The 14,520-nt window shown below is 37.9% G+C and overlaps 1 protein-coding gene across 4 annotated transcripts; it reads right to left on the minus strand.

Moving 5' to 3' along the window:
* Nucleotides 1–2,593: 2,593 nt before the first annotated feature.
* Nucleotides 2,594–10,610, minus strand: LOC114364158 (kelch-like protein 5). Of its 4 annotated transcripts, none has more exons than XM_028320172.1 (12): nucleotides 10,234–10,610; nucleotides 8,542–8,702; nucleotides 8,026–8,228; nucleotides 7,398–7,595; nucleotides 7,027–7,209; nucleotides 6,750–6,902; nucleotides 6,514–6,674; nucleotides 6,052–6,259; nucleotides 4,990–5,179; nucleotides 4,231–4,340; nucleotides 3,963–4,046; nucleotides 2,618–3,443 (listed from the first exon to the last, which is right to left on the minus strand). In XM_028320172.1, exons 1-11 carry the CDS (start codon nucleotides 10,461–10,463, stop codon nucleotides 4,014–4,016), a joined length of 1,830 nt encoding a protein of 609 aa, XP_028175973.1. In that variant the 5' UTR covers nucleotides 10,464–10,610; the 3' UTR covers nucleotides 2,618–3,443; nucleotides 3,963–4,013. The 4 variants fall into 4 exon arrangements, with proteins under 4 accessions (XP_028175971.1, XP_028175970.1, XP_028175973.1 ...); XM_028320171.1 differs by having other exon boundaries at nucleotides 2,618–3,442; nucleotides 3,959–4,046; XM_028320170.1 differs by lacking the exon at nucleotides 3,963–4,046 and having other exon boundaries at nucleotides 2,594–3,442; nucleotides 4,145–4,340; nucleotides 10,234–10,609.
* Between the last annotated feature and the right edge of the window lie 3,910 nt (nucleotides 10,611–14,520).

The raw sequence follows: 14,520 nt of genomic DNA on the forward strand, positions 1-14,520 counted from the left end.
TTTTTTTGGTTGACAACGATTTAAAGATAGACACTAATTTACAAAAAAAAAACTAATAGAAAAAAATGCCTTTCTCTGAACAGAGATGTGTCTATCAGGCTAACAGGAAAGCTATCAGGCCATGAAGAGCTATGATGAAGGGTGGAAAGTTAGCTTCTCCCAGAATCATAAACTCACACACAAGGTATTGGCCATCTTACCTTCAGAAGTCGAAACATGCTTTTTTCTTCTTTTGCTCTCGCGGATTGCGTTTAGCCACGAGTGCCACGACAGGGTTGGATTAGGTAAAAGCTATGGTAGGGATTCTCTACCATTTACCCATAGCTAGGAAAACGAATCAATTTGCTTTTATTACATTTGTCCAACACTGAACCGTCCCAGCTATAAGAGGGCGCTACTATAAATACTGGGTTATGGAGGGGTCATGAAGGGTCCCATCAGGAAACCGTTTTAATCCATATCTGTGGTTTTACCTATCACATTGACAGGGCGGCGAGGGCGCCACCATCGTTCATTATCAATAAATCGATAACATTCCAACGATACAATGGAACCAGCGATCCGGTATTGACTGTGGCGCCCCTGTCAATGTCACGGGTGGGGGTGGGACGGTTCAGTGTAGTTAATTTATACTTTGTTTATTAGTCCTACCATTGACCAAATCGAGTATAAAACATTTCTGGGATTGAGACGGGATCACAGATGAGACGGGATTACGGGACAGGAAACAGGGGAGGGCTTACCACTAGATCACAGACAGAAGTGGTTTCTTTCCTCAGATAGGGGCTAACGTAACGCTGTATTATTGCAGGTCTCTGACTGCCCAACAAACCTAATGTGAATGGAGAAATGCAAACAACGAAGACATTGCTTATAATGTGTATATTTATTTATTAAAAAATAGATTTTACACGTTTTAAAATTACCTAAATCTGTAAGATTACAATTTCCTTTTTATGGACATAAAATCAAATGTCCTGTGGATGTTACATTGCAATCATCATCACAGCACAGGACTTTAATTATTAACATAGGTACCTACATATTTTAAATTCATACAAAAAAGATCAGAGGTCATGTAATTAATTGACAGTTCGTAATAGTTCGTATGCACAAAAGCTGCCTAACTTCCAACTTCTAAAGCTATGCGCGCACGGGTGACTTTTTGCACATTTTTGTCACCGTGACAGTACATCTTTTTAAAGAGAGACATATTGTTACGGTGACAAAAGTGCGCGCGCGCCTTTACGCAATCGGATTTAGTGGTGGTAGTAATACTAGTTTTGAAAAACGACTACACATTTTCAACGATTTTCAGGGTCGATTTGTTGGGAGCTATGAAAATTCGCATATTATATTCAAATGTGAACTAACTACCTACAAGAAGATTGCGAGAAAGTTGCTGTTGAACAAACTAAAAGTACAATAAAGCAATCAATAAAGAACGTGTTTTTTGTTTTTATAAAAGTATTCGCAAACAGAGTTTCGTGAGACATGTTGATTGAATGAAATAATTCCGTTTAAACCAAAAAGTCTGTGAAAATACAAATACAATATTTACTACATCTACATCACTAACAAACGTCACTACTATTTACTATTGATATACACATACACAATATCACGAATATTATCATTTGCGCTAGTGTTGTCAGGGCCTTTCACTTAGTCTAAGTATGTATTCGATAGACACAGTAATATAGTAATATTTCAGTACAGAGCGTAGAAATTATTTCAGAATTAGTTTAGAATGGCCCTGCCACTGAACAGCGTTTGATGAATAATCCTGAAGTATTATAAAAATATACCTATATACATACATTTAATAGTAGTAAGATTAGAATTTTAATTAAAAATACATATTTGAGATCCATCAGCATCATGATCAGTAAGTAAACCATGTCCGTAGACCACTGATGCATGTCGTCGAGTTCAAACCTCGGCTGTGCTGTACAGTTCATGTCAGCATTTTTTTTTACATCAACACCCTTGCAATAGGGCGCTGCAATCGCCAAGTCAGTTTTACCATTAGTCTAAAATCCGATTTAGAAAGTACCCTAAACCTTCTGCTTACCGGATTGATCTTTAAGGGTGGATTCGACCAAACAAGAGTAAATATTAATCTCAGAATAAATAGTCAGTTTTGACATATTTCCCATACTGAAACTGTCAATGTGCTAGTTAGTTACTCCTGGTATAGGAGTTATTCTCGGATAAAAGTTTGTTCGAATCGGGCCTAAATAAATATATACCTACACAACACATACAAAAGTATCACAAGCGGGTGATCTAAAATACGTTTAAAAGCCTGTGCACGAATTTGAATGAAAAAGACTCACTTGCCTTAATTATGTGAGATTCAGTGATTTGAAGACTTTGTAAAACATTGAAAATACAATATAGCTTTGTAGGTTTATGTCTATTCATTAGATAGAATCACAGTACACGTAATAATAGATACTATCCGTTCGCGATAAGTTTGCCGCTGGCGATATGACGTCACTCGAAGGAAAGCGTCTATAACTATAGCAAACTATATTGAACATATTTTTTATTTGTTAATATTGATAAAAATTGTGTATTTGCGTAAAATAAAACACTTATTTGCGTTTAATCACTAACTAATTGCGTTTAATCGCGGTTGGGGGAGGGGACGCGCATTCCACGGACCGGCAAACTTAGCGCGAACGGGTAATATAACATTTATTACGTGTAGGTGAGACAATAAAATGACAGTACAGATTGAGAATCTTATGTCGCTAACTTAATATTGAACTGTATTGAAGTAAAAATATTAAAACAACGTGTTACTAGAATATTAAAACACGTTTTAGTTCTGAAAATACATAGTTCATTCAAGAATGATTGCTGATAGGAAAGTTAAGTATAAAACATAAATCTAAGTATTCGAAAAAGTTTATACGAATGTAATAGTGGAATCGGATGTAAGTTAATACTGGTTACATTGATAAAAGAAAGTAATACTTTGTGTCGTCAACTACAAGTACAAAACTTAAAGTAAAAGATATTAAGCTAAAATATCAATGGTTACTATGTAATAATTTACACAAAAACATAATAGTTTGTATAATGTAAAAACGATAATAAATATGGATGGTATTAATTAATTATAGTTTTTTAAAGTCCAATAGCCATTATCTTATAAAAATATATTTTAGATCAAATAATTACTTATTTCATTGATTTGGGGCAAAAATTTGCTTTTTGAATTCACACCTTCAATGTTATCATAATAGCTAGGAGTGTCAATATGTAAATACACAAAATAACTAACAGTCTCTACAATACAAATTTACGAACTAAAAATCTATAGTATTATTTCTACCACAGGTATTTTAGGACATTTTCAAATACATTGAGATCAATTACCGAGAATGTAGTTGAATGCTGCATCCAACCGAATTTGTACCGCTCGTCTGAACTGAAACAAATCCCAACTAATATTATAAATGCGAAAGTAACTCTGTCTGTCTGTCTTTTACGCTTTCCCGCTTAAACCTCGCAACCGATTTTGATGAAATTTGGCATAGAGATAGTTTGAGTCCCGGGAAAGAACATAGGATAGTTTTTATCCCGGTTTTTGAAACAGGGACGCGCGCGATAAAGTTTTTCTGTGACAGACAAAATTCCACGCGGGCGAAGCCGCGGGCGGAAAGCTAGTAAGTAGATAATGATGAGTTACACTAATCCAAAACTGTACAACACTTTAAAAAAAATACACATTCGACATTGTGTGTAGCTTCCCCTTTTACATTGGGTTCAATGTAAAAGGGGAACCTACACACAATTTTTCCTTTTGAGGTACCTACGGATAGGGTTTGCTGACTCACTGTGACGTCACTCACCCGGCGCCCGCGCGGCCCGTGCTCAGAGGCGCGAGCTTGCGCCAGCAGTCCGACTGAGCGTACAGTCCAATGACTCCTGTGACGTCACTCACCCGGCGTCGCGCCGCCTCAGGCGATGACGTAGGTGAGCAGCGAGTGGCCGCGGTATCAGAACAGGTTGCGCGGCGGCGGCACGGCCACCACGGCGGCGCCCGCGCGCCCCGTGCTCAGAGGCGCGAGCTTGCGCCAGCAGTCCGACTCTGAGCGTACAGTCCAATGACTCCTGTGACGTCACTCACCCGGCGTCGCCGCCTCAGGCGATGACGTAGGTGAGCAGCGAGTGGCCGCGGTATCAGAACAGGTTGCGCGGCGGCGGCACGGCCACCACGGCGGCGCCCGCGCGCCCCGTGCTCAGAGGCGCGAGCTTGCGCCAGCAGTTCGACTCTGAGTCGTACACTTCGACGACGCACAGGTACTGCACTCCATCATAGCCACCTACGCAAAAAAAATGTCACAGTTAAAAGATTTTGAGTCAGAATCTGTAATGAAGCGTAGACCGTAGAAAGATATTGAATTAAAATTCGCAGACGCGCGGGCTGTTTTATGCTGATTTTGATTTTTCTTGCTGCCGCTGCACGCAAAATTCGAGGCAGCGGCTTTATCGGGGTTTGAAAGGATAATTATCAATGATAATTATCGTGATAATAACAGCTTGATAATTATCGGTTGATAATGACAAAAAAATTCGCTCGTGAAAGTGATATGTAATCGAAGTTTTTGAACGTGTTTTTCCGCATTTGAGTCTACTGGTGATGAAACACCAGATTTAAACAGATGAATAAATCCCATCTATTTGCCTCCACAACGATCACTCGTTATCTACCGTATTTTTTTTTCTATTTTCCACAACGCTTTATGCGATGTCGAGTTATTCGCAACGAATAACTCGACTTGAAACAATGTAACATCAGATTTTCTTATGAAACAATATGACAAATGTATCTTATGCTGTTGATAATTATCCGATAATTATCATGAAGCGTAATTATCTTGATAATTTCGAACCCTGGGCTTTATGAGGTTCTTGGTCCACCTTGTGGGTGGACGCCTTTTATGTGTACATATTAAACAAGCGGGTGCTCACCGACGGCGACGATGCGGTCGCCGAGCAGGCAGGAGCCGATGGCGTCGCGGCCGTAGGACAGGCGCGCCAGCAGCAGCCACGAGTCGGCGGCGGGGTCGTAGCGCTCCACGCACGCCAGCCGCCCGCCCACCGTGTTCGCCGGCGCCTCGTGCCCGCCCAGCGCGTACAAGTAGCTGCCCGCCGCGCACACCTATGGAAATCGCCCGTATTTCTCTTAATCTAAACATTAACTCAAAGGTGACTGACTGACTGACTGACATAGTGATCTATCAACGCACATCCCAAACCACTAGACGCTGATTTTGGCATGCAGGTAGATTTTATGACGTAGGCATCCGCTAAAGACGAAGGGATCCCGATCACATCCCCAAGCAGGCTCTGGATTGGAACCCCCAAGGAAAACGCAAACGTGGTCGCCCCAAGCAAACTTGGCGGCGCACTGTGGCAGACGAGGCGAAGAAGATTGGCAAGACTTGGAGCGAGATCAAACACATAGCTCAAGACCGAACGCGATGGAGGACTGTTGTGGACGCCCTCTGTCCCATCTAGGGGACATAGGACCATAAGTCAAGTAAGTCATCCGCTAAAGAAGGATTAAGAACTCTACCCCTAAGGGGGTAAAACGGGATCCACGCGTACGAAGTCGCGGGCGGCCGCTAGTTATTTATTTACTTGCACCCCAAAAAGAAAAGAATGGCCTAGATGTTGGGCTAGCCATTCAAGATGATAGTACTCGCTCGTTCAAGCTATGATGCATTTCAGGGCCCCCTGAAAAATGTTTTTTTTTTTATGCAAGACAAGGCAGGTATTTGACCGCAATCGCACTTGGTGTTAAGTGAGATGCAGTCCCGGATGGTATATATCTGCCCTGTAAGTGTCTATTCACTCTCGCCTTGAAAAGGCCTGGATTATAGTGTTCAGGAAATACAGCAGCAGGCAGCGAATTCCCGCCCTAGCTGTGACTGTGAAATGACTCAAAGAACATAATAAATATACAAAACATAAATAAAAAAAAAAAAAAAAAAAACATGTTGAATGGACACTTTAGGTGTTACTACTCACGCTGACTCCCCCACGGCGACGCGTCATAGCAGCGCAGTTGGTCCAGTGGTTGGTGGTGGGATCGTAGCACTCGACGGAGCGCAGGCAAGCTCCGCCGTCGCGGCCGCCCACCGCGTACAGTCGTCCGCGAAGTGCCGCCACGCCGCAAGTGCTCCGCGCACCCGTCATCGGCGAAACTATGGTCCACGTGCGAGAACATGCGTCCCATCTGCGGTAATATAGCCTTTATGAATATTGTTAGACATTATGAAAACCACATAATCCTAGAAAAAAAAGAATGAGAACGAAGCAACGGGACGCGGCTGAAGTCCATAGCACGTTCCGAGCGCTAGTGTAATCGCGCCAATTAAAACTTGCTTTTTTACCCAGGAAAAATCCTTATTCTATAAAAAGAAGAAAAATTGTACATAGAAGAATTAAATAAAATTGTATGCTAAAGTTGAACCTGATAATTTTAATTACCTTTCCACTGAATTTAAATATATCCAGCCATCGTGCCCGCCGACTGCGTAAATAGGCGAATTAGGCCCATCTCCTAAAACTGCAACTCCTAATCCATGTCGGTGTGTATTCATCGGCGCCAGTGTACTCCAACTTAATGACGTCATATCAAAACATTCCACCTGTAAATATAATTTCAATGTATAGTCTGGTGTGTTACATAATTTGGAAGTTGAGTTGATAAAGTAATAATTTACCGTATTTAAAGTCTTTAAACCGTCTCTGCCTCCAACAACAATAAGTTTATTTTGCAGCACTGCTACGCCAAATTGTAGCCTCCTTGCGCCCATCCTCATAAATGGAGTCCATGTGTTGGTTCTGGGGTCATACATTTCCATATTGCTTGCACCCTGTTTTAAAAATAATGATACATATTATTACCAAAGTAAGCAGTAGTGCAATTGAAGAATGTTACAGTACAGTTTTATCTAACTGGCTTGATGTCACAAAGTTGCAAAAATCTCCCAAAAGTACCTTATAACCATCCATGCCTCCGATAGCTAACAATCGTCCAATTGTTGATGTCCTTGGCCTGGTTCTGTGCGAGAAAAGCAATGAGCGTCTTTCGGGGAGAAGATGCCACTTGACAGCTTCCATTATCAAGGGTTGGCACTCTGGGACATTACCACATGCTAGTTCCACTTTATCGATTAAGTACTGAAATTAGAAGATTCACATAATATTATTAATATTAATACATAATCCTTGTAATCAATATGTAAATTGTGACAATCCTAGGGAAGACTTCTGTCCAGAAGTGGATATCATTTGGCTGAAATGAACGAACAAACAATACATAATACTGTTACACTAAAATAAAGGTGTTATGTGACAATAGACAATACCTCAGAAGAAAGTAATGGTAACTTAATAAGCTTCAGTAAAGTTGGCAAATATTGTTCTCTGTTGGCACTGTCATGTTGCACCCATGTCATCAGACTTTCAAAAACATTCTCCTCTGTTATCACGTTGAGGTCATCGGACTTGAGCAAACTTGCAAGCTGATCCATTTGCAGAGATAAGAACTCTTGATGCTTCACCACCTATTAATAAAGCTTTGCTGTTTAACATAATGTTGGTAAAATACAAACTAAACAAAAGTAAACTGATGATATATTTTACAAAACAAATAAGTAATCTTTTCATAATATCTATACAATCGTTTTATAATATTATGAAATAAATTATTTATTATAATACAGTAGAATCTCGATTATCCGGACTCATTCTTCCCGGTTCTAATTACCGATTTAGGGTCCTAGAGCCATCAAAACGGTACGGCGTGCCACCGTTACACCCAATCATTGTGAAAAGAGGATTCATCTAATGGTCTAATGATGTATTGAAAACCCTTTCTATTGTAAAAAGTTAATTACTGTTTGATTTTACTTTGAAATCGATTATCCGGAATACCCCTGGTTCTAATTGATCTAGATAATCAGGTTTCTACTGTAGGTAATATAGTTTATTCACCTGCATGAAATGCTGATAAGTATACTCCAAAGCACTCTTGTGTAAAGTCATACAAGACTGCTGCTCAGCGAACAAAGCTATCCCTAAACAGTTACATGGATCAAGCTGCTTCTTTAGGAAAGCACAACAAGCATCTGTGACTGTATTTAGCTGCAGCAAGCTTGCTGTAGACAAAAGTACTTCTACTGTCTCTTCCCTTAGTTCTGCAAATTAATATAAACATATTTATGCCAAGTTCTATATCTCACTCACTCTCTTCTATACTGATAATAAAGAAAGAGAGCAGAAAGATAAAGAGTTAAATCCATTGAAAAGAAAATTTTAGAAAGCATCAGTCAGCTCATTCTTTAAAAAAATCTAAATATAAATTGATAAATATCTGGTTTCAGTATCAGTTGACATGTGAGGTTTAATGAATTTATACTGTTGTTTATTTATAGATCTCTGAAACTTCATGTTTGTCTTAGAGAATCAAAGTCATGTTAAGTACAATGAAAAACATAGCATGAGTCATACCTATAGTTCCAGTATAGCAGTACCGCACAAGAGCCTGGAGAGCCTGTGAATCAACCCGCTCCAGAGTTATTTCTGTTAACTGTGATTCTCGTAATGATCCAGTGAACATAGCAGCAAAGTACTCACTGCATGATGCTAACATTACTTTGTGGGCTGGAATCCTGCAAAAAAACAAAGGAGAATGTGACGCCAATCCAGAATAACATTTTTGACTAATTATTTAATATTTTTATACCTTAAAAGTAACAGGAAATGATAAAGAAATGCTTTGTTTAGATGATATAAACATATAGGGTAAACCAGAGAGTGATTGCCCACTGGTAGTAATTGCCCACTTTAAGAATAATATTGTCAGGTGCTGACTTTGAATTACTCCAGTTAGATTTGAATTTACTAAGTAGATGGCTCCGAGATCAATGTACAGTTGATTTAAAATCTAGAATAGGAAACACTAAAAAAAAAACAGTTATGGCGGATTTTCTCAAGACGGGTGAAAATGTTACTCAAACAGGTAAAGACTTTAACAATTTTACTAAGGAATTACTTGCTTAGAGGTTAAATTTTTTTTGCAAGTTATTTAATATTCAACTAATGGTGTATAGTCATGATGAAATTATAAGTGTTTTCTCCATTATCAATGAAAATAACTGATAAAATTTGATTTCTAACGGTCATTTTAACGGTGGGTAATCACTGCACGTAAATCTGTATATTTTTAGTTATTGCCCACCATCATTTCAGTTATTGCCATATGTTAATGTATAGTTATTGCCCAGGGCAATTATTATTAGAGTGTTGCCACCATGCAGTAGCACTGTTTAAGTTGCTCATTGCTAGACTTGTTTTGCAATTTACAGGCATAAATATTAAAATGGCTTTTAATGTTTCATTTTCAGTATGCCAAAGACTCCAAAAGTTCAATATAGCATAGAAAATTTGCAAAAAGCGATCGAAGCTGTACGAGATATATCCAACAATTTATCTACAAGATAAATTGCTGAAAAATATGGTTTGGCTTGAAAAAATTGATAAAAATTCAAACGCAAATACAAAAAATGAAAATCCTACGTTTAATCTACTAGTGAAAATGTTAATTGTAAGGAAATAGATACAACTTTAGGGAAGAATAACCAACAGCTAATTGAACAATCTGAGCAACCACTTGAACTGATTATATCGAAGAAGAAAAAAAATTACATATAAAATTCAAATTTTTGCGTCATCTATGTTTTGAAGTAGATGATTCTGTCTCTACCGATTCTGCCTCATCAACATCAGCTCAAGAAATATTTGATAGTATGTTAGTAAAGCCAAACGCAATTTATTTTGAAATTTTGAAGACTGTATTACTAGAATTTAAGTTTAATGTTTTGTTTTGTTTTTTTAAAGCCTATTTTGTCATTTTAAAATTGATTATTTTGTTTTAAGATACTGGGCAATTACTGTGCTTTGATGTGGGCAATTAGTGTAAGTAATGGGCAATGACTGTACTTTTTGGAGGATTTTAAATTTATATCAATATTTTCTAAGTTACGTAAGTTTTAACTAAAAACTGTTAATATTCTGTTTAACAGTTTATTGAGTTATAAGAAAAAAGTCATAAATGGTCGATAATTAAAATACTTTCTTTAATTTTTCATCTCAATGTGTTTGAAATCTTTAAGTGGGCAATAGCTATACGGTTTACCCTACCTGCATCCTCCAGCAATTAGTGCGACGTCACATAATTTTTGAGATTGAAAATATTGGAACAAGTTTTTAAGTGTTATTTCAGAATGGCCTTTATCACAATAAAACTCATCTTGACTCGATGCACTTGAAAGGCTCAACTGGCTCAGTTCTCTCGGCAAACCCTCGTCGATCGAATTGGTAGAAATGTTATCTTTAGAGCTTTCTGCTTTTTGAGAATCACAACCTGACATTTTTAAAATTTTATTAATATAGAATCACTTTTTAATCAGTTCAAATTGAACTACGCAGAACAAAGCGACAGCAAACAAATATTTTCAAAATAGTCTCTTTGTGCGGCACAGCAACAAACAAACGCGAAACACAACACAAAACTGTCAAGTCAACTGTCAAAAAGAAAAAAAGAAAATAAAAATCTGCCAAAGATGTTATAAGAAGAAGAGTAAGGACACACTTTTGTGTGTATGTCGCTTTGCATTTTACACATCACTCATGAAGTACATCAGTGACATCACTAGTGAGTAATCTGTTATCTGTCAAAAGTGTCAAAAGCAGGGTACGGAAACTTCCATACTACGATCAAACTTGCTTCCAAACAGCGACTTCAGTCGATAAATTCCAATACTTTTTTTTTTTTCTTTATGGCTCTCGCGGATTGCGTTTAGCCACGACAGGGTTCTTGATTTTTGCGTTCAGTTTTGCCATAAGTTTTGCGGACATTGCGTTTAGACTGTTAGGATTATATTATCTTTGGAAGTGTATTAAATATTAAAAAGTTAACTGTTTCCGGTAGAACGTTCTTCCCTCTTCCGGCTATGTACGAATAAGATGTGTCTGTGTAAGAACCCGAATAATAAATGCTTATCTCGCTAACTATCGGTCTTTTCATTAAAGAAACACAAGTTCTGATAGGTTATGGGCCCAGACGCCCGTTAGTTAGAGTTAGGGAAAGTTTTAATTGTAGATTATTCGGGAAAAAGCGGANGAGTATGTCGCCGCCGCTATGACTGTGAGCGAGCTATTATTTGTGAGGGGACTTGCAATCGATTTTCAAGACAAAAGTGATGCAGTGTTATATGTGGACAATCAAAGTGCGATTAAAATGGTGATGAACAGTGAAAACACTCGACATTCGAAGCACATAGACATTAAATTTCATTTCGTGAAAGACATAGTTTGTAATAATATTGTAAGTGTCAAATATGTAAGTACAAACGAAAATACGTCAGATATTTTGACTAAATCACTGTGTAATATCAAGTTCAGTTATTTTCGTGAGAAGTTATTAGTTTTGTAGTGATTTCATTTAAAGTTTTGTTTACATTAATNTGACAACAGCTGCGTCAAAGTCGCAATGACAAGAAATAAACAATACAAATTTAAAATCATCATGTTAATTCAGCTTTAAGCACTGTTCTAGGACACTCAAATTTTGCAGTGTTATTTTTGACATTTTTGTTATTTCCTACTCTATCTTTTCTATATAGTTAGAAAGGACCGGCATTCGTTCTTTCATTCATCCATTCATAGAGTGTGAAGTTGGATACGTTTACATGTTTACCAACATGACATCACAAAACCATCGAATTATCGCTGGCGAGGAAAGTATACGTTAATTGAACTCATGGTATGATTTTAATGCAAACTTCATCGATCCACGTTTAAACTCTATCGACTGTAGTATACGAATACAAGTTTTCGATGGCAACTCATGGTAGAGGCACTGATGTAATATAGTGTTCTATCATATATACTTTACTCGCCAGCGATAATTCGATGGTTTTGTGATGTCATGTTGGTGAACATGTTAACGTATCCAACTTCACACTCTATGAATGGATGAATGAAAGAACGAATGCCGTTCCTTTCTAACTATATAGAAAAGATAGAGTAGGAAAAAACAAAAATGTCAAAAATAACACTGCAAAATTTAAGTGTCCTAGAACAGTGCTTAAAGCTGAATTAACATGATGATTTTAAATTTGTATTGTTTATTTCTTGTCATTGCGACTTTGACGCAGCTGTTGTCATGACAACAGATAACAAAACATGTTTTGTTGAAGGATTATTGATGAATAATTTTCCACAAAAAATTGGATTTTAACCACGATAGGAAAATGAGAACCTGCGCCTATCCGTTTAAACCGATTGTAGAATTTATGGAAAGGTAAGTTAAGTAAAAATAAACATACTATGTGGTGGAGGAATTTCGATATTAAACGAATAATTTTGAGCTGGTTTTTTTGGAGAAATACAACCTTTCCAGCATAACTTCCACGTGCCTAGCTAAAATTCAGTAATATGAGTGCTAGATTTATATTTTCTAGATACAATAAAGTTGTTTTTCTATAGATATGGCGATCTGAGTATGCCCACTGAAGGGCCCCAAGAAAGAGCCAACAATAGTCAACGGTGGGTGGAACTAACGGACACGCGAACGTGAAATGCTGATGCCACCGGCGACACGAAAACTACTGAGAAATTGAGAAAAGTGTGTATAAATACCTACTACTTTATTCATTTTGATTGCTTTTATCTTATTTCGTCATTATTATTTGTAATGTTTATTTGTTAAGGTGTGGAGTGACTTTAAACAGCAAGAAGAAGGCAACTCGCATACACAGAGCTGCCAAGGGAACACTGGACTGGTGGCGGTCCAGGTTCTTCCCTGAAGCCAAAGGATTTAGAGCAGAGTGCTTGTAAATAACTACTTGTAAATTAAATCCATAATAAAGACCTAGGGTAACTGGATGGATATACCTACCTTATTATTGTAAAACTTAAGATATTATAATTAATTAAATACATTATATTGTTTTAATCTTTCATGGTCACTAAACATACATGGTAGCAATCTCGTCAGTAATAATAATTAAGTAAATACATATCCTACTAATATCCTACTTAATATTAAAAATGCGAAAGTTTGGATGTCTGGATGTTTGTTACTCTTTCACGCAAAAACTACTGAACGGATTTTGATGAAACTTTACAGTATTATTGTTTATAACCCAGATTAACATATAGGCTATAATTATGACGATCTGTGACAAACTAAATTTCACGCGGACGAAGCCGCGGGCAAAAGCTAGTTGAAAATAAAATGATTAATTTTTATTGACTATTTATTTCACAAAACCTAATAGGTACATAATACACAGACTGATTAAAAACAAAAGTAAATTTCAACTTATGAAAATACATATTCATTGTCGGATTAGCTTTCTATCATGATCTCGTAAGGCTGCGTTTCCACCAGAGATGTGCGAGGATGCGTAGCGAAGGATGTGTTTGTAAAGAACCAATAGAATCGCTTCATTTACCTCGCCTCGGTCAGCACATCTCTGGTAGAAAAGGCTCAGGCTGTACAACACTAATGAGCATTTTCAAATCTCTGCTACACATCCTCGTACGATACATTTTCCTCGCACAGCTTTGGTGGAAACCCGCACACATTTTCACAGCACAGCTAGACATCTTCGCACGACACAATTCCCTCGCATATCTCTGGGAAACGCAGCATCCTCTCCCTCCCCCAAGGATCTCCACAATGTGCCCGCATCCAGGTTCTTCCCGCGACCTTCACCAGATCGTCGGTCCACCTAGTGGGAGGTCTGCCCACATGCTGATAACATGTTCCATCGTAATAAACTTCTTTCCGACATAATTTAATAAAGAAAACACCTAAAATGACCTAAAACCACAATTTTATTTTGCTTTTCACACGTCAATAAGCCAGTGAGTTACGTTACTGTGACAGCTAAGGTATTTTTCGATGACATCTTTGAAAATTGCAACTCATGGTAAGTTATTTGTATGAAACTTAATAAAAACTTTTGTCACTATCGTATTCATTTAGATAGGTTTTTTACCTAACGATTTGAGATGAACTCATGGTAGTGTTTTTAGTTTTGCTGTGGTTCAGCTACTAACCGCTAGAGGCGCTGTACAATTTGCCATACATTTTTTTACGCCCTCGATAGCGAGATGCTCGGTAGGTAAACTCATGGTAGAGGCACAGATGAAACATAACCTTGTCTCCAATCCACCATAAAATTAAGCGAGCATCGACACCCATAAACATCGCTAAGCCATAACTTACACCACACATTATCTGTCAAACGCGCCATCAATTTGCCCGTATGCAAGAGAACGATCATTTCCATCTCCGCCATTTTCTTTTCCACTTTTCCGCGATATTTGTGCTCTCGTTAACGCCGCCTGATTATACGCCGCTCGTTACGGTGTCATTAAAATGTTATTACTGATGTCCGAGATACCGTTTCTGCG

This window comes from Ostrinia furnacalis, unplaced genomic scaffold, assembly GCF_004193835.3.
Source record: "Ostrinia furnacalis isolate ACB-3 unplaced genomic scaffold, ASM419383v2 OfSCF7353, whole genome shotgun sequence".
NCBI classification, from domain to species: Eukaryota; Metazoa; Arthropoda; class Insecta; order Lepidoptera; family Crambidae; genus Ostrinia; species Ostrinia furnacalis.

Excerpts from the sequence above, each read along its gene's own strand:
- LOC114364158 (XM_028320170.1), bottom strand. The coding sequence starts at position 10,463 with ATGTCAGGTTGTGATTCTCAAAAAGCAGAAAGCTCTAAAGATAACATT. Across the intron at positions 8,229-8,541 it reads CTGCTATACTGGAACTATAG|AACTAAGGGAAGAGACAGTA; the intron begins GTATGACTCATG and ends ATTAATTTGCAG. Across the intron at positions 6,675-6,749 it reads GTTTAAAGACTTTAAATACG|GTGGAATGTTTTGATATGAC; the intron begins GTAAATTATTAC and ends TTATATTTACAG.